The sequence below is a fragment of the Microchirus variegatus genome (assembly GCF_963457635.1).
Source record: "Microchirus variegatus genome assembly, chromosome: 5".
NCBI lineage: Eukaryota > Metazoa > Chordata > Actinopteri > Pleuronectiformes > Soleidae > Microchirus > Microchirus variegatus.
Genome location: NC_139806.1, coordinates 29,348,870 through 29,372,383, shown reverse-complemented (window position 1 = coordinate 29,372,383; position 23,514 = coordinate 29,348,870). Strand labels below are relative to the sequence as shown.

Genomic DNA, 23,514 nt, shown 5'->3' with positions numbered 1-23,514 from the left:
TGGAGTTCCACGGATAGCTGCGTTGTACTTTTTGTTTTTTAAGATGAGATAAACAACAACTGTAATAGAGTCCGTATACTTATCCTCCCAGGTCCTGAGCCAATCATCTGTGAATGCTGCTCCCGTGGATTCATGGTGACAGAGATGTGAGGTCTGACGAGACAAAAACAGTTCTTTGTTGTTGTTTTTTTAAACAAGTCTGTAGTTATGTTGAAAGTTGTTTTTTTTTTAATAAAATGCATTAGTGTCCGTCTGTCCCAGGTCCATGTCTGTTGGTCTTTGATTGACGTAAATAAAAACCTTTGTTTGCATGTTTTCTGATGAAATAAAGAAAAAAAATTATTATTTTTGTTTTAAGTGTTTTTACAAAATTAAACAAAAGTGACAAATTTTGGACGACAATATAGTATGACGTTTTGTAGAATTTTGGACCAAAAATCTTTTTCTAAATAATTGTAAATTTTTTGACGACATAGTATAGTATGACGTTTTTGTCAAATTTTGGACCTTTTTTAAATGTTTTTCTTTTTTTTCACAATTTTTGACGACATAGTATAGTATGATGGTTTTGTCAAATTTTGGGGAAAATGTTTAGGTGACAATTTGGACGCTAACAAAATTTTTGTCAAATTTTAGACCAAATCTTTTTTTCAAAGAAATTTTACAATTTTACACAACATAGTATGATGTTTTGTCAAATTTTGGACCAAAATTGTTTTTTTCAAGAAAATTGTACACTTTTCGACGACATAGTATGGTATGACATTTTTGTCAAATTTTTGACCTTTTTTTTCCTTCTATTTTTTTGTTAACAAATTTTGACGACATAGTATAGTATGACGTTTTGTCAAATTTTGGACCAAAAATCTTTTTCTAAATAATTGTAAATTTTTTGACGACATAGTATAGTATGACGTTTTTGTCAAATTTTGGACCTTTTTTAAATGTTTTTCTTTTTTTTCACAATTTTTGACGACATAGTATAGTATGATGGTTTTGTCAAATTTTGGGGAAAATGTTTAGGTGACAATTTGGATGCTAACAACATTTTTGTCAAATTTTAGACCAAATCTTTTTTTCAAAGAAATTTTACAATTTTACACAACATAGTATGATGTTTTGTCAAATTTTGGACCAAAATTGTTTTTTCAAGAAAATTGTACACTTTTCGACGACATAGTATGGTATGACATTTTTGTCAAATTTTTGACCTTTTTTTTCCTTCTATTTTTTTGTTAACAAATTTTGACGACATAGTATAGTATGACGTTTTGTCAAATTTTGGACCAAAAATCTTTTTCTAAATAATTGTAAATTTTTTGACGACATAGTATAGTATGACGTTTTTGTCAAATTTTGGACCTTTTTTAAATGCTTTTCTTTTTTTTCACAATTTTTGACGACATAGTATAGTATGATGGTTTTGTCAAATTTTGGGGAAAATGTTTAGGTGACAATTTGGACGCTAACAACATTTTTGTCAAATTTTAGACCAAATCTTTTTTTCAAAGAAATTTTACAATTTTACACAACATAGTATGATGTTTTGTCAAATTTTGGACCAAAATTGTTTTTTTCAAGAAAATTGTACACTTTTCGACGACATAGTATGGTATGACATTTTTGTCAAATTTTTGACCTTTTTTTTCCTTCTATTTTTTTGTTAACAAATTTTGACGACATAGTATAGTATGACGTTTTGTCAAATTTTGGACCAAAAATCTTTTTCTAAATAATTGTAAATTTTTTGACGACATAGTATAGTATGACGTTTTTGTCAAATTTTCGACCTTTTTTAAATGTTTTTCTTTTTTTTCACAATTTTTGACGACATAGTATAGTATGATGGTTTTGTCAAATTTTGGGGAAAATGTTTAGGTGACAATTTGGACGCTAACAACATTTTTGTCAAATTTTAGACCAAATCTTTTTTTCAAAGAAATTTTACAATTTTACACAACATAGTATGATGTTTTGTCAAATTTTGGACCAAAATTGTTTTTTTCAAGAAAATTGTACACTTTTCGATGACATAGTATGGTATGACATTTTTGTCAAATTTTTGACCTTTTTTTTCCTTCTATTTTTTTGTTAACAAATTTTGACGACATAGTATAGTATGACGTTTTGTCAAATTTTGGACCAAAAATCTTTTTCTAAATAATTGTAAATTTTTTGACGACATAGTATAGTATGACGTTTTTGTCAAATTTTGGACCTTTTTTAAATGTTTTTCTTTTTTTTCACAATTTTTGACGACATAGTATAGTATGATGGTTTTGTCAAATTTTGGGGAAAATGTTTAGGTGACAATTTGGACGCTAACAACATTTTTGTCAAATTTTAGACCAAATCTTTTTTTCAAAGAAATTTTACAATTTTACACAACATAGTATGATGTTTTGTCAAATTTTGGACCAAAATTGTTTTTTTCAAGAAAATTGTACACTTTTCGACGACATAGTATGGTATGACATTTTTGTCAAATTTTTGACCTTTTTTTTCCTTCTATTTTTTTGTTAACAAATTTTGACGACATAGTATAGTATGACGTTTTGTCAAATTTTGGACCAAAAATCTTTTTCTAAATAATTGTAAATTTTTTGACGACATAGTATAGTATGACGTTTTTGTCAAATTTTGGACCTTTTTTAAATGTTTTTCTTTTTTTTCACAATTTTTGACGACATAGTATAGTATGATGGTTTTGTCAAATTTTGGGGAAAATGTTTAGGTGACAATTTGGACGCTAACAACATTTTTGTCAAATTTTAGACCAAATCTTTTTTTCAAAGAAATTTTACAATTTTACACAACATAGTATGATGTTTTGTCAAATTTTGGACCAAAATTGTTTTTTTCAAGAAAATTGTACACTTTTCGACGACATAGTATGGTATGACATTTTTGTCAAATTTTTGACCTTTTTTTTCCTTCTATTTTTTTGTTAACAAATTTTGACGACATAGTATAGTATGACGTTTTGTCAAATTTTGGACCAAAAATCTTTTTCTAAATAATTGTAAATTTTTTGACGACATAGTATAGTATGACGTTTTTGTCAAATTTTGGACCTTTTTTAAATGTTTTTCTTTCTTTTCACAATTTTTGATGACATAGTATAGTATGATGGTTTTGTCAAATTTTGGGGAAAATGTTTAGGTGACAATTTGGACGCTAACAACATTTTTGTCAAATTTTAGACCAAATCTTTTTTTCAAAGAAATTTTACAATTTTACACAACATAGTATGATGTTTTGTCAAATTTTGGACCAAAATTGTTTTTTTCAAGAAAATTGTACACTTTTCGACGACATAGTATGGTATGACATTTTTGTCAAATTTTTGACCTTTTTTTTCCTTCTATTTTTTTGTTAACAAATTTTGACGACATAGTATAGTATGACGTTTTGTCAAATTTTGGACCAAAAATCTTTTTCTAAATAATTGTAAATTTTTTGACGACATAGTATAGTATGACGTTTTTGTCAAATTTTGGACCTTTTTTAAATGCTTTTCTTTTTTTTCAAAATTTTTGACGACATAGTATAGTATGATGGTTTTGTCAAATTTTGGGGAAAATGTTTAGGTGACAATTTGGACGCTAACAACATTTTTGTCAAATTTTAGACCAAATCTTTTTTTCAAAGAAATTTTACAATTTTACACAACATAGTATGATGTTTTGTCAAATTTTGGACCAAAATTGTTTTTTTCAAGAAAATTGTACACTTTTCGACGACATAGTATGGTATGACATTTTTGTCAAATTTTTGACCTTTTTTTTCCTTCTATTTTTTTGTTAACAAATTTTGACGACATAGTATAGTATGACGTTTTGTCAAATTTTGGACCAAAAATCTTTTTCTAAATAATTGTAAATTTTTTGACGACATAGTATAGTATGACGTTTTTGTCAAATTTTGGACCTTTTTTAAATGTTTTTCTTTTTTTTCACAATTTTTGACGACATAGTATAGTATGATGGTTTTGTCAAATTTTGGGGAAAATGTTTAGGTGACAATTTGGACGCTAACAACATTTTTGTCAAATTTTAGACCAAATCTTTTTTTCAAAGAAATTTTACAATTTTACACAACATAGTATGATGTTTTGTCAAATTTTGGACCAAAATTGTTTTTTTCAAGAAAATTGTACACTTTTCGACGACATAGTATGGTATGACATTTTTGTCAAATTTTTGACCTTTTTTTTCCTTCTATTTTTTTGTTAACAAATTTTGACGACATAGTATAGTATGACGTTTTGTCAAATTTTGGACCAAAAATCTTTTTCTAAATAATTGTAAATTTTTTGACGACATAGTATAGTATGACGTTTTTGTCAAATTTTGGACCTTTTTTAAATGTTTTTCTTTTTTTTCACAATTTTTGACGACATAGTATAGTATGATGGTTTTGTCAAATTTTGGGGAAAATGTTTAGGTGACAATTTGGACGCTAACAACATTTTTGTCAAATTTTAGACCAAATCTTTTTTTCAAAGAAATTTTACAATTTTACACAACATAGTATGATGTTTTGTCAAATTTTGGACCAAAATTGTTTTTTTCAAGAAAATTGTACACTTTTCGACGACATAGTATGGTATGACATTTTTGTCAAATTTTTGACCTTTTTTTTCCTTCTATTTTTTTGTTAACAAATTTTGACGACATAGTATAGTATGACGTTTTGTCAAATTTTGGACCAAAAATCTTTTTCTAAATAATTGTAAATTTTTTGACGACATAGTATAGTATGACGTTTTTGTCAAATTTTGGACCTTTTTTAAATGTTTTTCTTTCTTTTCACAATTTTTGATGACATAGTATAGTATGATGGTTTTGTCAAATTTTGGGGAAAATGTTTAGGTGACAATTTGGACGCTAACAACATTTTTGTCAAATTTTAGACCAAATCTTTTTTTCAAAGAAATTTTACAATTTTACACAACATAGTATGATGTTTTGTCAAATTTTGGACCAAAATTGTTTTTTTCAAGAAAATTGTACACTTTTCGACGACATAGTATGGTATGACATTTTTGTCAAATTTTTGACCTTTTTTTTCCTTCTATTTTTTTGTTAACAAATTTTGACGACATAGTATAGTATGACGTTTTGTCAAATTTTGGACCAAAAATCTTTTTCTAAATAATTGTAAATTTTTTGACGACATAGTATAGTATGACGTTTTTGTCAAATTTTGGACCTTTTTTAAATGCTTTTCTTTTTTTTCAAAATTTTTGACGACATAGTATAGTATGATGGTTTTGTCAAATTTTGGGGAAAATGTTTAGGTGACAATTTGGACGCTAACAACATTTTTGTCAAATTTTAGACCAAATCTTTTTTTCAAAGAAATTTTACAATTTTACACAACATAGTATGATGTTTTGTCAAATTTTGGACCAAAATTGTTTTTTTCAAGAAAATTGTACACTTTTCGACGACATAGTATGGTATGACATTTTTGTCAAATTTTTGACCTTTTTTTTCCTTCTATTTTTTTGTTAACAAATTTTGACGACATAGTATAGTATGACGTTTTGTCAAATTTTGGACCAAAAATCTTTTTCTAAATAATTGTAAATTTTTTGACGACATAGTATAGTATGACGTTTTTGTCAAATTTTGGACCTTTTTTAAATGTTTTTCTTTTTTTTCACAATTTTTGACGACATAGTATAGTATGATGGTTTTGTCAAATTTTGGGGAAAATGTTTAGGTGACAATTTGGACGCTAACAACATTTTTGTCAAATTTTAGACCAAATCTTTTTTTCAAAGAAATTTTACAATTTTACACAACATAGTATGATGTTTTGTCAAATTTTGGACCAAAATTGTTTTTTTCAAGAAAATTGTACACTTTTCGACGACATAGTATGGTATGACATTTTTGTCAAATTTTTGACCTTTTTTTTCCTTCTATTTTTTTGTTAACAAATTTTGACGACATAGTATAGTATGACGTTTTGTCAAATTTTGGACCAAAAATCTTTTTCTAAATAATTGTAAATTTTTTGACGACATAGTATAGTATGACGTTTTTGTCAAATTTTGGACCTTTTTTAAATGTTTTTCTTTTTTTTCACAATTTTTGACGACATAGTATAGTATGATGGTTTTGTCAAATTTTGGGGAAAATGTTTAGGTGACAATTTGGACGCTAACAACATTTTTGTCAAATTTTGGACCAAATCTTTTTTTCAAAGAAATTTTACAATTTTACACAACATAGTATGATGTTTTGTCAAATTTTGGACCAAAATTGTTATTTTCAAGAAAATTGTACAATTTTCGACGACATAGTATAGTATGACATTTTTGTCAAATTTTGGACCTTTTTTTTCTTCTATTTTTTGTTAACAAATTTTGACGACATAGTATAGTAAGACGTTTTGTCAAATGTTGGACAACATACTATACTATGACATTTAACCAATGTTGGACGACATACCACAAAAAAGTCTTCACTGAGTCCTTTAAAATACCTGAGGCACCCGATTGAGCAACCTGGACAAACTCTTCATCCGAACAACTCTGCCTCTTCGCAAGCGGTGCAGGCTAAACTGAAGGTGAAGGCAGGGCCGCGGTGCACTGCACAAATATAAGAAGACGTCTGACCTTAGCGGAACAAAATGTTCACTCGTTATAGTACAACATAGCATAAATGGCATTTTGCATTCATCCAACAGACAAAGAGTCTGCCATTCAAGGCGGTGTTTTCACACCTATTTGTCTACTGGAGGTATCAGAGAGCCGACTTCCTGCAGATGTTGTAAGAAGGTGTCAGTTCAGTTAGTTATCACGTTATAACCACAGTTTTCACGATATAACCAGAAAATTGTCATGATATAATAGCGTTTTCACGTTATGACCAGAGAGAAGAGTTTTCACGATATAATCGAGTTTTCATGTTATAACCACAGAGTTTTCATGTTATAACCAGAGAATGTTCATGATATAACAGAGTTTTCCCCTCGCTGTCACACAAAGCAGTGACAGGAACGACTGGAAATACCTGACAGCATTGCATCACTGCTCTGATCACTTCCCAGGCGACACTGCAACACCACCTACTTGAGGATTTCACCACTCAAACTGGAAACAGCACAGTAACCCTCTCCAGGTTATTTGTCACATAAAGTCTTAATAAGTCCTAAATCTTATGACGTGCAGTTTGACGATGGGAGGAGGAGGAGGAGCCGACAGGTGGTGAAGAGCAGGATCTGACAGGCTCGACTCACTGCTCTGTCACAGGTTGTTGAGTTAAAAGCTCAAACTGGTTCCACATCTGAGGACAAGAAGTTCAGACGGTCGTGGTGACAGAGAGGTAAAATGGCACAGGAAGGAGTTCAGCTGCACAGAGAAAGCTTCTCTTGTTCCATTTGTTTGGATCTTCTGAAGGATCCAGTGACTCTGAGCTGTGGACACAGCTTCTGTAAGAACTGTATTAAAGACCACTGGGACTCAGAGGACGTGAAGAGGATCTACAGCTGCCCTCAGTGTAGAGAGATCTTCACGTGGAGGCCTGAACTGTTAAAAAACGTCATGTTAGCAGAATTTGTGGAGGAGCTGAAGAAGACTGGACTCCATGATGCTCCTGCTCATCACTGCTATGCTGGAGCTGAAGATGTGGCCTGTGATTCCTGCACTGGCAGGAAACAGAAAGCTCTCAAGTCCTGTTTGGATTGTTTGGCCTCTTACTGTGAGGAACATCTCCAGCCTCATCATCAATCATCTGCATTTAAGAAACACAAGCTGGTGGAGCCCTCCAAGAACCTCCAGGACAACATCTCAGCTGCAGCAGAGAGGAAGCAGAAGCAGAGAGAGCTGGATCTGAGTCGAGAAGAAGTCCAGCAGAGAGTCCAGGACATAGACAGAGACGTGAAGGTGCTTCAACAGCAGGAGGAGGCTCTGAATCTCTCTGCTGATAAAGCTGTGAAGGACACTGACAAGATCTTCACTCAGCTGAGCTCTGAGGTGAAGCAGCAGATCAGATCCAAGCAGCAAACTGAAGTGAGTCGAGTCAGAGACGCTGAGGAGAAGCTTCAGCAGGAGAAGACTGAGCTGAAGAAGAGAGAAGCTGAACTGAAGCAGCTCTCACTCACACATGATGACAACCAGTTTCTCCTCAACTACGGCTCACTGTCAGCACTCAGTCCATCTACACACTCGTCCACCATCAACGTCCGTCCTCTGAGACACTTTGAGGACGTGACAGCAGCTGTGTCAAAGCTCAGAAGTCAACTGAAGGACGTCCTGACAGAGACGTGGACAAACATCTCACCGGCTGTGGCTGAAGCAGATGTTTTACTGACAGAACCAGAACCAAAGACCAGAGCTGAGTTCCTCAGATATTCACAGGAAATCAAACTGGATCCAAACACAGCAAACAAGCGTCTGTTTTTATCTGAGGGAAACAGAAAAGTGACATTTATGAATGAAGATCAGTCTTATCCTCATCACACAGACAGATTCACTTATTATCGTCAGGTCCTGAGTGAAGAGAGTCTGAGTGGACGTTGTTACTGGGAGGTGGAGTGGACAGGAGGAGAAGGAGTTAAAGTAGCAGTGACGTACAAGAACATCAGCAGATCAGAGGGTTCATATGAAGGTTTATTTGGATTCAATGACAAATCTTGGGCTTTAGATTGTAAACAAAACAGTTGTTATTTTCGTCACAACAGAATCACCAGTGAAATCTCAGGTGTTCGAGTCCCCAGAGTGGGAGTTTACCTGGACCACAGAGCAGGTCTTCTGTCCTTCTACAGAGTCTCTGACACCATGACTCTGATCCACAGAGTCCACACCACGTTTACTCAGCCTCTCTACGCCGGAGTCTGTTTTTTTTATTATTTTCATGGAGACACAGCAGAGTTCTGTAAACTCAAATAGACTCAAGTTCTTTTCAGGATCAGCAAGTTAAACAGTGAGTGTGTTTAAATATTTAACTTCTCTGCTCTCGTTGCTCTGATCGCCTGTCAATCAAACAGTTTGTTTTAATCCATCAGATTATTCTTATTTTTCTGTTTTTCTTTGTTTGAGATTGAGGTGAAACAAAGTGTTTGTATGCTCTTTTTTCTCCTAAATAAAAAAAAACAATTACATATTAAAGTTCGTTTCTGTCCTTGAATAATAATAATATGATTATGATTTTGATTATTATTAATGACTATGTGTAATATTGTGATATATAGTGCTGTGAGTGTGACACTGTAAGAAGTCATGATACACATTATATTACATTATATTACATTGGAGGAGGAGAAGGAGGAGAATAAATGGAAGAGGAGGTCAGAGGACTACAGAGCAGGAGGTTGAGCGCCACCTGGAGTGATCTTTAGAAAAAGCTCTGTTTAATGTAACATTTCGCATGACCTTTGACCCGGATCATTGACTTCCATGAGTCAGCACAAACTGAGGAGAGCGACCTCACTTCTGTCTCTGTGGTGAACTTAGACCAGAGAGTTCAGCTCAGAGCGGTCACATGATCACGTGATCACATGACTTTTGGAACATTCAGGGCTAAAGTGAGTTCATGCCGGTGTCACGCCTCACAATTCTGACATATAACAGTCATCGCTTTTGACAAATGACATAATTCTGACTTCTTTCACAAATAAAACGGCCTATTTTGAAGTTTGAGAATATTAGATTTCTGACTTCAGAGGTTTCAGACAAAATGTGTGCTTTAATCTCACTATTCTCATTAACTTACAAGATTAAAGTCTTAATCTAGGAGAATAAAGTTGTCATTTATGAGATTAAAGTCTTAATTTATGAGAATAAAGTCTTAATTTCCAAGAATAAATTCATAGATTTAAAGGTGAAGTAAGTAGTTTATAGTGCCATCTAGAGGAGAGGCTGAAATTTACAACAAAGACCTGCTGCTCTGCTCACCCCCTCCCTTCCCTGAGCGATACGGTATCCTCAGCAGGTCAAATGTCGTCCTCGTCTTCTTTCTCCGTGTCAGCAGATGAGGTTCGTGAGGTGAGGGAGAGGGCGAGCTACCGCGGCCGTAGCAGACGAAGCGAGAGAGAGGAGGCGGGACTTCTGCTCCAAGTAAAGAGACGCTTGTTTTGTTCTCTCGCGTTTGTCCTTACAGGCTCCGGTAGAAACATGGCGTCTCGCTGCTAACAGTGGCTATGCGACCACGGCCCGCGACCATGTTATTTTACATGACTTTTTGAAACACTACGAAAATGAACTATTATACAGCGACTAGACAATGCAGGAGCACATAATATGTATAAAAAAGTGGATTTTGTGTTATATAAACCCATAAATACTACACAGTGTCCCTTTAAGAGATTAAAGTCTTAATTTACAAGAATAAAGTCTTAAATTCCAAGATTAAAGTCGTGAATTTACAAGAATAAAGTCTTAATTTCCAAGAATAAATTCATAGATTTACAAGATTAAAGTCTTAACTTACAAGAATAAAGTCTTAATTTTAAAGAATAAATTCATGAATTTACGAGATTAAAGTCATGAATTTACGAGATTGAAGTCATGAATTTACGGGATTAAGGCATGAATTTACAAGAATAAAGTCATAATTTCTGAGAATAAAGTCGTAAATTACGAGATTAATGTCATTAATTTACAAGAATAAAGTTATAATTTCCGAGAATAGAGTCGAAAAATACCAGAATAAAGTTGTACATTTACAAGAATAAAGTCTTACATTTCCGAGAATAAAATCGTACATTTACAAGGTTAAAGTCAGGTTATTCTCGTAAATTTACGACTTTATTCTCATAAATTAAGACTAATACCTTTTTAATTTTGAACCTTAATCACAAAACTGAAAATAAAAAAAATGACCTCTTATGACCCACCTGCAGTACCGTTAGGGCCCACCAGGCGGCAGCGGCCTGGTCTACACAGTTCACGGTGGTGGTGGTGGGGGGTCAATTGGATTAAGTGTGTGTGAATTCAGGCCGGTCTGAAGCAGTGTCCACTGGTGTGTCCACTCATGTTACAGAAGATAAACCCACTGAACTCACAGCAAACAGACTGAGGACACCATGTGATCCAGAGGCACCAGGGTACGAGTTCACGTCTCTGTTCACTGACCCACATCATCAACATGTTATGATGTGGGTCAGTGAACAGACCCACATCATAACAGAGATATCATAGACTTCAGTCTATGATATCTTCATATTCACCTTTGCTGCTGTATCTCACTGTCAGACAGACGTTTGTGTCTCTGCACTCAATCAAACACTGAAGACCCCAAATGACACCTTTGAACCCAGTGATGGAGGCAGCAGAGGATCGACAGCTCCTGTGTGCTGTGATGTTAAAATCACTGGTTTTCTCTATGGACTTTGGTGTGGAAGAGTGAGTGGTTTACAACAGTCTGCTGCTGCTAATGCTGCTGTGGATTAACACAGAACAGCTGCTTTCCACGTGTGAGAAAGAAATGTGTGTGCGTGTGAGTGAGAGTGTATGTGTGCATGTGTGTGAGAAAGAGAGAGAGTGGAGACTGTGTGTGCGTGTGCGCGCATGAGTTTGCATGTGTGCGTGAGTGCATGTGAGAGAGACTGTGTGTGAGTGTGTCAGAGAGACTGTGTGTGTGTGTTAGAGAGACTGTGTGTGTGTGTGTGCGTGAGTGTGTGTGAGAGACTGTGTGCGTGCGTGCATGTGTGTGGATGAGTTTGTGTGTGCATGAGTGTGCATGTGTGTGAGAGACTGTGTGTGTGTGCGTGCGTGTGAGAGAGACCGTATGAGTGTGTGTGTGTGCGTGCATGTGTGTGAGAGAGACCGTGTGAGTGTGTGTGCATGTGCATGTGCATGTTTGTGTGTGTGTGCGTGCATGTGTATGAGAGACTGCGTATGTATATGTGTGTGAGAGACTGTGTGCGCGTGCTTGTGTGTGTAAGAGACTGTGTGTGTATGTGTGTGTGAGAGACTGTGTGTGTGCGTGCGTGTGTGTGCGCATGTGTGTGAGAGAGACCGTGAGTGAGACCGTGAGTGTGTGCATGTTTGTGTGCGTGCGTGCATGTGTGTGTGTGTGAGACTGTGTGTGTGTGTGCATGAGAGACTGTGTGAGAGTGTGTGTTTGTGAGTGAGAGACTGTGTGTGTGTGCATGAGTGTGCTTGCGTGCGTGTGTGTGTGTGTGTGTGTGTGTGTGTGTGTGTGTGTGTGTGTGTGTGTGTGTGTGTGTGTGTGTGTGTGTGTGTGTGTGTGTGTGTGTTAAATTGGTCATGGCCAGTTTCCATGAAAGCTTTGGTCCACGTATTTAACTGGACTGAACTTTGTCCCACTTTTTAGCAGAGGTACTGTAAATGGAGGCTGTGGTGGTGACGAGGAGGAGGAGGAGGAGGAGGAGGAGGAGGAGGAGGAAGAGGAGGAGGAGGGGGCTGTGAGTGTGGGTATGAATAAGAGGTCAAAGAGAAACGAGGTCACAGAGAGCCGTCAGTCGTCTATGGGAGGAGGAAGAGGAGAATCACTGAAATCTGGTAGAAACTTCAAATCTGGGCTTTTTGCATGACTTTCTGGAATATTTGTACATATATATGTATGTGTGTGTGTGTGTGTGTGTGTGTGTGTGTGTGTGTGTGTGTGTGTGTGTGTGTGTGTGTGTGTGTGTGTGTGTGTGTGTGTGTGTGTGTGTGTGTGTGTGTGTGTGTGTGTGTGGCTACATTTGGCAGCAGAAACATTGCTATTATATTCAAAGATTGTGTTGATTCAATAGATTTAGACATTTGGTTTATCAGATCAATCAGAATGTTGCTTCTATACAATAATGTTCTGTATAAATGACAAACACCAGGTCGCCGTGAATATTCATGTTCCTTTTTATTCTCTTTTATCTCAATTGTTTGACGTATTAAAAACAGTTTTTGTACATTTTGTGACAGACATTGAGCCAGATTATTAACATTTCCCTCTCGGTCATTTGACATCAATCAGGTTGACAGCCTGATTTACTGTTGACGCAAGAGAAATAAGAAATAATCCTCATCTCGTCTGATCTCATCTCATGGTTCCTCACCTGGAGGTCCACAGAGATCACAGAGGGGGCTTAATCTGCTCTGAGGTTGTCAGTTTACCAAAATTATATCTAATTCCACATTTAATTAATAAAAAAATAAAACATAGTTTGGACCACTTTTCAATCACGTAACAATAACATAATAAATTAAGACTTGAATCTGATAAATTAAGACTTTATGCTCGTAATTTAAGACTTTAATCTCTAAATTAAGACTTTAATCTCGTAAATGTATGACTTTATTCTTGTAAATGTTTGACTATTCTTGGAAATTAAGACTTTATTCTCGTAATTTAAGACTTTAATCTGATAAATTAAGACTTTATTCTGGTAAATTAAGACTTTAATCTGATAAATTAAGACTTTATTCTTGTAAATTAAGAGATTAATCTTGTAAATTCACAACTTTATTCTCGTAAATTTACAATTTAATTTTGTAAATTTAGACTTTATTCTCCTAAATTAAGACTTTAATCTCATAAATGTACAACTTTAATCTACTAAATTAAGACTTTTTTCTCTAAATTAAGACTTTAATCTCGTAAATGTATGACTTAATTCTTGTAAATGGATGACTATTTTTATAAATTAAGACTTTATTCTACTAAATTAAGACTTTAACCTCATAAATTTAAGACTTTATTCTAGTACATTAAGACTTAAACCTTGTAAATGTATGACTTTATTCTTGTAAATTAAGACTTTAATCTCGTAAATGTATGGCTTTATTCTCGTAAATTAAGACTCTGAATTAGTGAGAATAGTGAGATTAAAGCATGCACCGGAGATTATAGAGGGAGCTTAATCTACTCTGAGGTTGTCAGTTTACCAAAATGATATCCGATTCCACAATTTAAAAAACCAAGACATAGTTTTGACCTCTTTTCGATGACCTCTGTGACCTCTGACCTTCTGTGACCTCATCAGTTCAGTTCATTGCAACAGGACAGAATATCTGACCTCATTCCCTTTTTATCTCTTTACTCCCGTCTAATTTGCAGATGTTTGGAGCTGAATTGAGATTTGCTGACTCGCACTTACCCGTCAGTCACAGAGGTGGAGACTGTGTGCTGTGGACATGGAAGTCAGGCGCTGTGGAGGTCCAGGAACCGTGGCCCCGGGTCTGTGGAGGAAGTGGCTCCCAGAGGTCCAGGAGAAGCCGGCGCACAGCCACACAGACTCTTTCCTCACCGCAGCTCGGCTGCTCCGCGGGGGAGGACGCGTGGAGGAGGAGGGGAAGACGGCGATGGCAGCGAGAACCCAAACCCACGGGAGCCAGGGGCCTCAACACGGCGAGGTGTTCCTGAAGGATCTGCGCTGCAGGCGGGTCCGTCTCATGGAGAACAGAGAGCCCGGCCTGGAAAAGAAGGCAAACACGGGTGAAGACAAAGACATGGCCGAGGGGGGGCCCTTCATGGGTCGGGGACAGACAGAGAGACAGAGGGACGTCGTGGTGCGCATCTGGACGTCGGGATGTCGCGTCAAGTGCAGGCCGTCGACGAGGTTCAGGGCCCCGGTGCTGCCCGCCATCGCCGAGGTTTAGAGCAACTTGACGCACATATGCCGACGGCAAAATTGCGAGGAGAAATGTTTCAACTTTTGCGAAAAATTGCGCAGTAATTTCAAAATAAAAGCATTTCTGTTGATGTGCAACAATATGTATGTATATATACATATATATGTGTGTATATTTATAAATATATGTGTGTATATATATATATATACACATACATATATGTATAAAATTAATATATATATATGTATAAAATGTATATACATATATATATATATATATATACACACACACACAAATATATATATATATATATATATACACACATATATATGTATATATACACATATATGTACACAAAAAGCCAACACATATATGTACACAAAAAGCCAACACACAATGACACAAAATCCATAAAAGGTGTCGATTTAGACAGTGATTCAGGGGCATCTAGTGGTGAAAATGCAGATTACAACCACCATTTCCTAACTTCCAGGTGTTAAATAAATAAATAAACATAACAAAAAATACACTAAATCTCTGTTGTGAGCTCCTTTTTTGTGTATTATGGTTAAATTCCTCTGGTGTGACGTTTACTGTCGGTTATTTTATACACGTAAAAAGAGGTAGTGTCGTACTTTACAACAATCGCGAATAAAACACGTCGTTTTCACTTCCGGGATCTCTGCTTCTTGTGGACATTTGAAGGGCGACGTCAAAGTCACAGCGCCACTCCAGCCAATGCAAGCCGTGTTGTGGTCAGAGAGAGTATTACAATATTAGTATTATTAAATATCTGCTGTGAGCGCCCATTTTTTAAATTCCTCTGGTTTGACGTGGACTATTATAAGTTTGAGATTGACTGTCACTTTATAAAGTATGAAAAGGAAAATGTGATAGTTTATTCTTGAATGTTATCGAAATGTTAGACGGGGCAGGGAACGTGTGTTACGTTACAACAGGATTGTGGGGTGGTGGAGTACTTTACCTCAACGTCGCGAATAAAACATGTTTTCTTCAAACACAGATGAAAATAGGGACTTGATATGTTAAGAAAACACATTTTAGAACTGGAGAAAACTTTCTTACGGTTTAAATGTGTCGAACGAACGTGATGCGTTTCACTTCCGGGGTCGCTGCTTCTTGGAGAAGAAGAGTGAGATCAAAAGTCACAGCGCCACTCCAGCCGATGCAAATCGTGTTGTGGTCAGAGAGAGTATTACACCCAAGCCTCATTTCTTTAATATATATATGTATATATATATTATTTTTAATGATTAGAAACATAGACGTACGAGTAAATAAACATAAGAGCTACACTTTTGATAAAATTTAAATTAAGAATGTATAAAATAACCGAGAGTAACTTCTGACTAATCATCGTCCACGACAACAAAAACAATTACATCTCTGGAGTGAGCTTGTTGTATTCTGGTTAAATTCCTCTGATTTTATACACGTAAAATGTTCTGAAAGCATATTGTTTATTCGTAATTTGAATGTAATCAATGTTTATTTAAGTTACTTTAAGTATATGCTTTTAACCATTGATAGATATGTATCAAAAAAAATTAGGCACGGGGTGTAATACTCTCTCTAACCACAGCACGACTTGCAGTGGCGCTGTGACTTTGAGCACAAGAAGCAGCGACCCCGGAAGTGAAAGGCGCCACGTTCATTCGATATTTTTTAAAGATTAAAAGATTTTTCTTACGTTTTAAAAGGTGGTTTCTTGACTATAAGTCCGTATTATCAACTGTATTTTAAGAAAGGCGTATTATTCGTGACCTCGTTGTTGTAACGCCAAATTAATCATTGACATAAAACGATAGTGTTATACTTTTTGTCCAAGTTCTAACTTTCAAGAACACAGAACCCTTAAAAAAAGACATCTAAAGGTTTCCTTCCTTCATTATTTATCACTAAAATCTCCACAGACTTAGCTTAACATTAAGCCGAGCTCGTTTGTTTTTTAACAAGCAGCATAAATATTATGGTATTTCTGATCCGGTTTGTACAAAACGACAAAAACAAAAAAATCCAAGTCAAAACGTATGTAGATATTTTTAGTTTAATTCTAAACCTAGTCAACATCCTGTTAATTATCCACCAGAAAAGATGGACGCATCAGGAGACAAACAAAAGAAATAAAACAAAAACAAAAAAGAACTGGGGGTAAAGAAGCAAAAAAAAAAAATACTGAAAACTGCTTTTATTTTGTCAAAAAAGCTTTTACAGTGCCATGATATTTCAACCTGTAAAGCCAGCAAACATGTAAAATACAACCCTTACAATACATTAGAATCAAAACAGGTACCAAAAAGTACAGTAAAAATTACACTTCCATGGTTGGAAATGTGGAAAAGACGGGGGAGGAAAAAAACAAAACAAAACAAAAAAAAACACCAAAGGGTAAAAGTAAAACCTAAAATTATAGGATAAAAAAAAAAAACATGGAAAAGTTACATTTCAGATGTTTTCTGTACAAATGGTCTTCTGTCATAAAAGAGGCGGAGTTAGGCCCAGTGTGTCCGTTCAGCAGTTGGTCTCACTGGATGGTTGAAGTCCTGGGAAGTGAAACAGAGGCTCGGTCACATGGTCTACCATCATCAAAACGCTTCACACACAGGAAAAATTGTTTTCTTTTAACTTCAGAGACGAACGCTTTTATTTTCTCAAACTCCAATCCAAACCCCATCATGAAAATCAGCGGTTTTACTTCACAGCACAAAGCAGCTGCCGATCCAGCGCTGCCTTAAAACGCCAAGTTAAAACGTCTTCTTTTGGGACTTCAGTGTTTGAAACCCTTCTTTGTGACTTACCCATGTAATGCAAATATATTAAATGAGGGAGAAAGAAACCAACTCCTCACTGTGAGCGAAAAAAAATCCACATTTTCTGTATGGACTTTGGTGCAGGACAGCGAGCGTCGACAAACTAAGAGTTTCTGTCTAATAACGCATTCTTTAAGACGTTTAAATGATGTCAATATGAACCATAGGAACTACTGTTATGGACCACTGCAGGTTCTGTCTACAAGAAGGCTCCAAACTACCCACAAATATACACAATATCACTTTATTTTCAATTTTTGAGCACATAAAATGTTTCCAAAGTTTGCTGTGTATTACAATAGAGTACAAGCGCTGGACCTCAACTACAAACATAACATTGGACAGAGTGAAACAAAGGGCTCAATAACTTTTCCAGGGGGATGCAAAACTGAATATTCTCACAGCCGAGCAAATTCAGGAACACAAAAACAAACACGGGGGGGAAAGAAAGTTGAACAGGGCTGCAACTGATGACTCTTTTCAATCTCCGTAAACCCGGAACTACGATGTTCTCGAAACCCTCACCCAAAAAAAAAATAATCAGAAAGCTTGTTCTATTTATTTATTTTTTAAAAAAGCAAAAAACAATTATCAATCAAATAATCGTTGCAGCCCCAATGTTGATTCAAGAGAAATAAGAGGGATAATAAATACAAGTGTTTTTCCATAAACTAAGACGAGACGTGGTAACTCTTCAGGTTCACGTGAAGAAATCTAAAACTTGGGATTTTCTGGCAAACGCATGAACGGACGGTAGTTATAGCCGCGGCGTGTCTACCTTGCAATACCATGTCGTCGTCGGCATCGTCATCAGCGTCGTCGTCATCAGTATGGCTTGTAGCCAGGCTGGTGAGCCCCCCGTCGCGGGGTTTTACCGTAGTTGGCACTGCCCTGGTCTGCGGCGCCTAAACAAGGGGGGGGGAAAAAAGTGGGGAAATTGTAGTTTCACAACTTTTACGACAGGAAATAATGTACGAAAATAATATTCAGATCCTTGATTTCATTCTCAATCTTCCTTTTAGTTTGGGATCATTAGTTTTAATAGAACTGCTTTCTATTCCTTTTTTGGGACCTCAACTCAAAATGTCCTGGTGAAGTTCTAGGCTGGTCAGGGGGGCGGGGGGAACTAACTTATTATATCTTTATAATGCATTATAATGTTGCACTTAATCATATTTAGGATGACGTTGGGGGTTTGTTTTGATGCGAGTTCACAACAACAAAAAACCCTGTTTTGATTCAAAGTAAATCTTTCAATAAGACAAAAATATATAAATAAGATTAAAAAATAACGTATATAAAAAGATACCGTTCACGGTTGGTTGGTTTACACTCTGATTTTTAAATTTAATACCGAGACCCCTGGTCTACAAATGTAACACACTCTGAGGCCTTTTTGTCTAATTTAATTTGCAGCGATCACTAAAATCCCGACTCCATCTTTGTTGCGAGTTGTGGCCTGCCCGGCTTTCCGTACATTACACCTAATAAATATCATGCATTTCCTCATTTATTTTGAGGAGTTAGTCGTGTCATAGAAACTTACTGTAATCATATCCAGGACCGTATCCATAGTAACCAGAAGAGTAGTCGTAGTTGCCGTATCCACTGCCGTAGCCGCCGTAGCCCTGGTTACCGTAGCCTTGGTTCCAGTAGTTCCCGCCGTAGCCCTGGTTCCAGCTCTGGTTCCAGCCCTGGTTCGGACCTGGGAGACGAGAACAGAAACACTCAGGCTGCTGCAATAGTCGGTGGATTATTTTCTCTCCTAAATCTACCATCTGAACACTAAATCTAGCTTTTTCTATCATCACCTAAGTGCAAGTTGACCCCTCGCTGAATTAACAGAGCGACTTTAACCCACCTTAAGGTTAGATAAGTGTTCACACGCTCACCTCCACGGCCTCTGCCCCCTCCACGTCCTCCTCCTCCTCCGTAACCACCTCCACGGACTCCTCCGTACTGCTGCTGCTGATACACCTCCTTGGGCTGGGCGATCTTCAGCTCACACTGAGGAGGAAACAGACGCAGAGAGTGAGGAGGCAGAAGGAGAAACTCTTCATCTGGATTCATACTTCAGCAAGTCATGATTGAAGACGGCGATGTATGTACCCTGCCGCCCTGGATGGTGTGGTATTTCTTCTCCAGACACTTGCGGACGCTGCCTTCTTCTTTGAAGGTGATGAAGATGAAACCTCTCCTCTTCTTCAACTTGGGGTCGACGGGAAGCTCGATGGTTTCAATCTGTGGGGCGAGAGAGGAAGTTGGAGGAAACCATGTCAATGTTTCACGTCTCTACCGTTTGAGAATTTTAGATTGAAGAGAGTTTACAGCGGGATAATGGCGGAGAAATGTCTCTTCAAAAACTGACCTCGCCAAAGGCGCCGAAATATTCCCTGATGGCGTCCTCCGTCGCCTCTGGGTTCAGACCGCCAACAAAGATCTTGACTGGCTCCTTCTTCATCGCCATCGCCCTCTTGGGGTCGATCTTGCGACCGTCCAGTTTGTGTTCCCCATGCTCCAGCACCTGCAAACAATGAGCAAGAACATGGAGAACTCGCCTCCATGTTTTTGGCACACAGCATTTCAGTCACAACACAAGTCTTTTCTCACCTTGTCCACGCTGGAGGAGTCTTTAAAAAGAACAAAGCCGAAGCCTCGTGATCGGCCGGACTGGGAGTCCATCTTGATGGTGCAGTCCGACACCTCGCCAAACTTACTGAAGTAATCCTTCAGGTCCTTTTTACTCGTGTCCCAGCTGAGGCCGCCCACGAACATTTTACTGCAAACAGCGGCATGAAAACTCACAATTACTTCCTTGACTAATCGAGTCCTACCAAACCCTGGAAATATTCAAGGATTTCATTTTTTACAAAGAAAGCAGAAAATGGTCACGATTACCGTGACAAAAATAATTGTTATTCACAAAGTTACTGAATGTTTGGATTGTTAAAAACAGACGTTGCCTTCCGTCTGCACTTGGATAGATGCATTAATATAACAGTATCACAGTTATATTATCACGACAGGTAAAAAATAAGTTGAGAAATTTTTCCTGACAGTTTGTGGACCACACAAATATTATATTAGTTGAAAAGTGTTCGCTGCTGGATCTTTATCGGCTAAAATGTGTTTTGTTGCATGCACGCCTGTTGATTCTGGTGCAACAAGGGGAACGACCACTCACCCAGCGTCCTCCTCTCCTTTGCTGGCATCGATCTTGCCTCCGTCGGTGCCGTTGTCCTGTCCCTCGTCTCCGTCCATCAGCTGCTGCTCGCTCGAGTACTGGAACTCCTCTCCCTCGTTGCCGTTCTGCTCGCACGTCTCCATGAGTGGATTCTCAGTGTCTGACATTGTGACGGTGGGTTCTTTCAGAAACTGGCGGGAAGAAAGACAATGTCAAAAACAAACGGGAACAAGGGGCTACAAGGCATTTAGTGTCAAGTGTCACATACTTTTTTTAAGTACAGTACGAACAGAGCAGCAGAGAGACATTTAAGACATGAAAAAGGCCGTCTATTGGGTGGATATCAATATTTTGTTGTAATAACAGTTAATCAATAACTAACTAATCAGCAACTGCTGCTCTTTCACAGCAAAGGTTCATTTTGGCACCTAGAGATTTTTTTTTGATTAATTGTAAAGTAAAAAAGGTAACTTTGGTCAAAACGTTTTGTATCAACTGAGATAATAAGATTTATACCTTGTTTGTGTTCAGAAAAATGAAATTGGTTTGATTTACAAAATCCCCTATTCATTAAATGGCCAAATGACAAATGTATCATTAAAGCACTGAAAAATGTTAAATCACGAATATATGGCGCGATTAGGGTTAGAAAAAATCATCATCAGTTGCAGCCTTATAACTTTCAATGTATCGATCTCTTATGCTAGCAGATAAAATGTTAGCAAAACAGGTCCATGCTAACACAAAAACAACAATTAATTATGCAATATTGAACATCAGAAGAAACTAACACGGTTTAGGGTGTTTTTTATTTTCTTATTACTCAGTTTTTGCACCAAAAAATATATTTATTTAACGACGATTGCAAAGACTAACACAAACAATTGTCCCATTTACGTGGATCCGCACAATGTGCCCCTATTGTTAATGAAACCCTACCTGCACATTCATTTTCTGTACTTAAGACCGACTTTTAACTATATTCGTGGTTTTAAGTCGATTATCTACAAGAGTTGTAATTAAAATACCAGTTTTTGTTGTTGTATTGTGTTCCCTAACGGTGAAAATGAGCAGCGGCGTCAAACAATCTCCATCACGTTGACCGTTCAAGCGGAGCGCGCTTTACTCCGTTACCGCTCAGGACGCAGTGCAGGCCCCGGCTAATCGCTGGACAAACACTCGTGAATTACACAACCGTTAAAACGTCAACGTAAACACAATTTGACACATAAACAGCAACAAACCGCTTCGACTGTGCTATATTCACCGGCGGAGTCTTTAAAACGCAGCGTAATAACGGCGTTTTTGGGCTACATTAGCGCCGCTGCGACTACGGGTCAGCTAGCTAGTTCCAGTGCTAACAAGAGAAAACAGCGCGAGGATAGAAGAAGGCGCTGCGCGGACGGAGGAAAAAGAGGAGGGGCCGCCATTTTGTGCCGCGCTTCGTCGCCGCTCCTACATCTCACAAACAAACAAGAACGAGAATAAAAACGTGAAGCTTACTTTGTGCGAAAACACCGGAGACGCCGACTCTCGCTGTTCGAAATAGACACTCTCCGAATTCGCCGCTAACTCGTGGCAGAATATATACGACCGGATGTGACCAAGCGTCGGGACCCGCGGTAATAAGGAGCTCTGTGATTGGACGCGAGGGCTCGTTCGTGGAAAGACGGCGCCGCGTCATTGGCTGACGGAGAGGAGCGAAAACAAAGCAGCCATATGTCCTTCCTGCTTCCTGTCCCCCCTCTCCGCTCATCAATGGGACCGTGTTTAACGTTACATGGCGTCGAATAGTCTGTCCTTTTACGCCAATATGAAAATGTAAAAAAAAAATTGTCCTTTTCTGTTGATTTATTTGTGTAAAGTGTAGCTGAACTAATAACGGACATGGCCAAGTTAAAGTGTTTTAATTTGACAAAGGGCTGCCCTAATAAACACTGTCCTAGTTTAACTATGCCACATTTTATTGATATTCTTAATGATTTATGTCATTATTGGACAACGTAATCCAGTTAGAACTGTCTCGTCTAAACACACAGCTGTTATATGTCCCTGTCCTCCGTCTCTACCTCACCTCCATCCTGTCCTTTCTCGCCTCTGTCCCCCATTTTTCCATCGACTATTCCGAATGAAAACGCCAAAACAAACTTGTACCGGAATGTACCAAACCAAACTGTTCCACTCGGAGGACACGGTTTTAGGGTTAGCCAAGTGAAGGATTTAAAAAGGTAGTAAACAAGAGATGATTCGTAAATTGAAACAAACTTTATGTTTAGTGATAAATAATGGCAAGACAGAGCAGTGAACATGTTCAAGATATCGTAGACTACTGTTTTTCAGTGTTTTCCCCACCGGCAGCCATGTTTTCAGTGGGGGTAAACACCTACGTCGTCCCTGACCACCAGGCGTCAGTGCCGTTTGGACAGAAGATGCAAGCGATATCAGAGGAAATGCGACAAATCAAATTTGTCGCCTGTGATCTGCACAAAGCCAAATCGCCCACGGATCAAAGGCCACGAGTCCCTTCACCGGCCTTTGATCTGTGTGCACATTAGAGTCTGATCTGGTTTGGAACAGTAAAGCCCCGGGGTCAGGCTTGCGTTTCAACGTCTACTGCGGTTCTGGAGATTCCTGGCGGCAGCAAGCGATCGGGGTTGCTGTGCAGGCAGTGTTGTTATGTGATTGATCTCGTACAACGCAATCACTGTCGACACTACCAGTACAACCACCACCACCACTGCTGCAGAAGAGCTGCTCAGTGACTGGAATCTCTCGTCTGGGAAGATTTAAAGAACCAGTGTGTAAGATTACACACTGGTTGACTATGTTGACCTTCAGAGTTGGGTTGAATCCGTTAATTGGCCCCATTTCGGTCCTGATCTGACCCATCTGACAATCGTGGAGGCCTCCCAATTTGAGGCTGGCTTGAACAGAACGGGATATAGAGAAGACAAATTTGGGGGGAC

The 23,514-nt window shown here is 37.5% G+C and overlaps 3 protein-coding genes across 5 annotated transcripts; 2 read left to right on the top strand and 1 right to left on the bottom strand.

The window, feature by feature from the left end:
- Nucleotides 1–7,345: 7,345 nt before the first annotated feature.
- LOC310927066 (E3 ubiquitin/ISG15 ligase TRIM25-like) lies at nucleotides 7,346–8,905 on the top strand (the record flags this gene model as incomplete). The annotated part of the gene is made up of 1 exon (XM_083889307.1): nucleotides 7,346–8,905. One exon carries the CDS (start codon nucleotides 7,346–7,348, stop codon nucleotides 8,903–8,905), a length of 1,560 nt encoding a protein of 519 aa, XP_083745433.1.
- A 3,520-nt stretch (nucleotides 8,906–12,425) lies between these two features.
- On the top strand, nucleotides 12,426–14,665 carry LOC310926690 (uncharacterized protein). The gene is made up of 2 exons (XM_083888876.1): nucleotides 12,426–12,481; nucleotides 14,019–14,665. The coding sequence occupies exon 2, from the start codon at nucleotides 14,096–14,098 to the stop codon at nucleotides 14,558–14,560; it is 465 nt and encodes a 154-aa protein (XP_083745002.1). The 5' UTR covers nucleotides 12,426–12,481; nucleotides 14,019–14,095; the 3' UTR covers nucleotides 14,561–14,665.
- Nucleotides 14,666–16,778: 2,113 nt separating this feature from the next.
- On the bottom strand, nucleotides 16,779–22,160 carry LOC310926984 (heterogeneous nuclear ribonucleoprotein A/B-like). 3 transcript variants are annotated; one of them, XM_083889216.1, is made up of 9 exons: nucleotides 22,052–22,160; nucleotides 20,549–20,739; nucleotides 19,975–20,143; nucleotides 19,733–19,888; nucleotides 19,474–19,605; nucleotides 19,257–19,371; nucleotides 18,911–19,069; nucleotides 18,143–18,269; nucleotides 16,779–17,097 (listed from the first exon to the last, which is right to left on the bottom strand). In XM_083889216.1, exons 2-8 carry the CDS (start codon nucleotides 20,713–20,715, stop codon nucleotides 18,190–18,192), a joined length of 978 nt encoding a protein of 325 aa, XP_083745342.1. In that variant the 5' UTR covers nucleotides 20,716–20,739; nucleotides 22,052–22,160; the 3' UTR covers nucleotides 16,779–17,097; nucleotides 18,143–18,189. The 3 variants fall into 3 exon arrangements, with proteins under 3 accessions (XP_083745342.1, XP_083745341.1, XP_083745343.1); XM_083889215.1 differs by lacking the exon at nucleotides 16,779–17,097 and having other exon boundaries at nucleotides 17,629–18,269; XM_083889217.1 differs by lacking the exons at nucleotides 16,779–17,097; nucleotides 22,052–22,160 and adding an exon at nucleotides 21,793–21,850 and having other exon boundaries at nucleotides 17,629–18,269.
- Nucleotides 22,161–23,514: the final 1,354 nt, after the last annotated feature.

What these genes read in the sequence shown, in the direction of transcription:
- LOC310926690 (XM_083888876.1), top strand. Translation starts at nt 14,096, where the DNA reads ATGGAAGTCAGGCGCTGTGGAGGTCCAGGAACCGTGGCCCCGGGTCTG.
- LOC310926984 (XM_083889216.1), bottom strand. Translation starts at nt 20,715, where the DNA reads ATGTCAGACACTGAGAATCCACTCATGGAGACGTGCGAGCAGAACGGC. An exon ending in AAAGGAGAGGAGGACGCTGG is followed by an intron (nt 20,144 to 20,548) that starts GTGAGTGGTCGT and finishes CGCTGTTTGCAG; the next exon opens with TAAAATGTTCGTGGGCGGCC. An exon ending in ATTTCGGCGCCTTTGGCGAG is followed by an intron (nt 19,606 to 19,732) that starts GTCAGTTTTTGA and finishes CTCGCCCCACAG; the next exon opens with ATTGAAACCATCGAGCTTCC.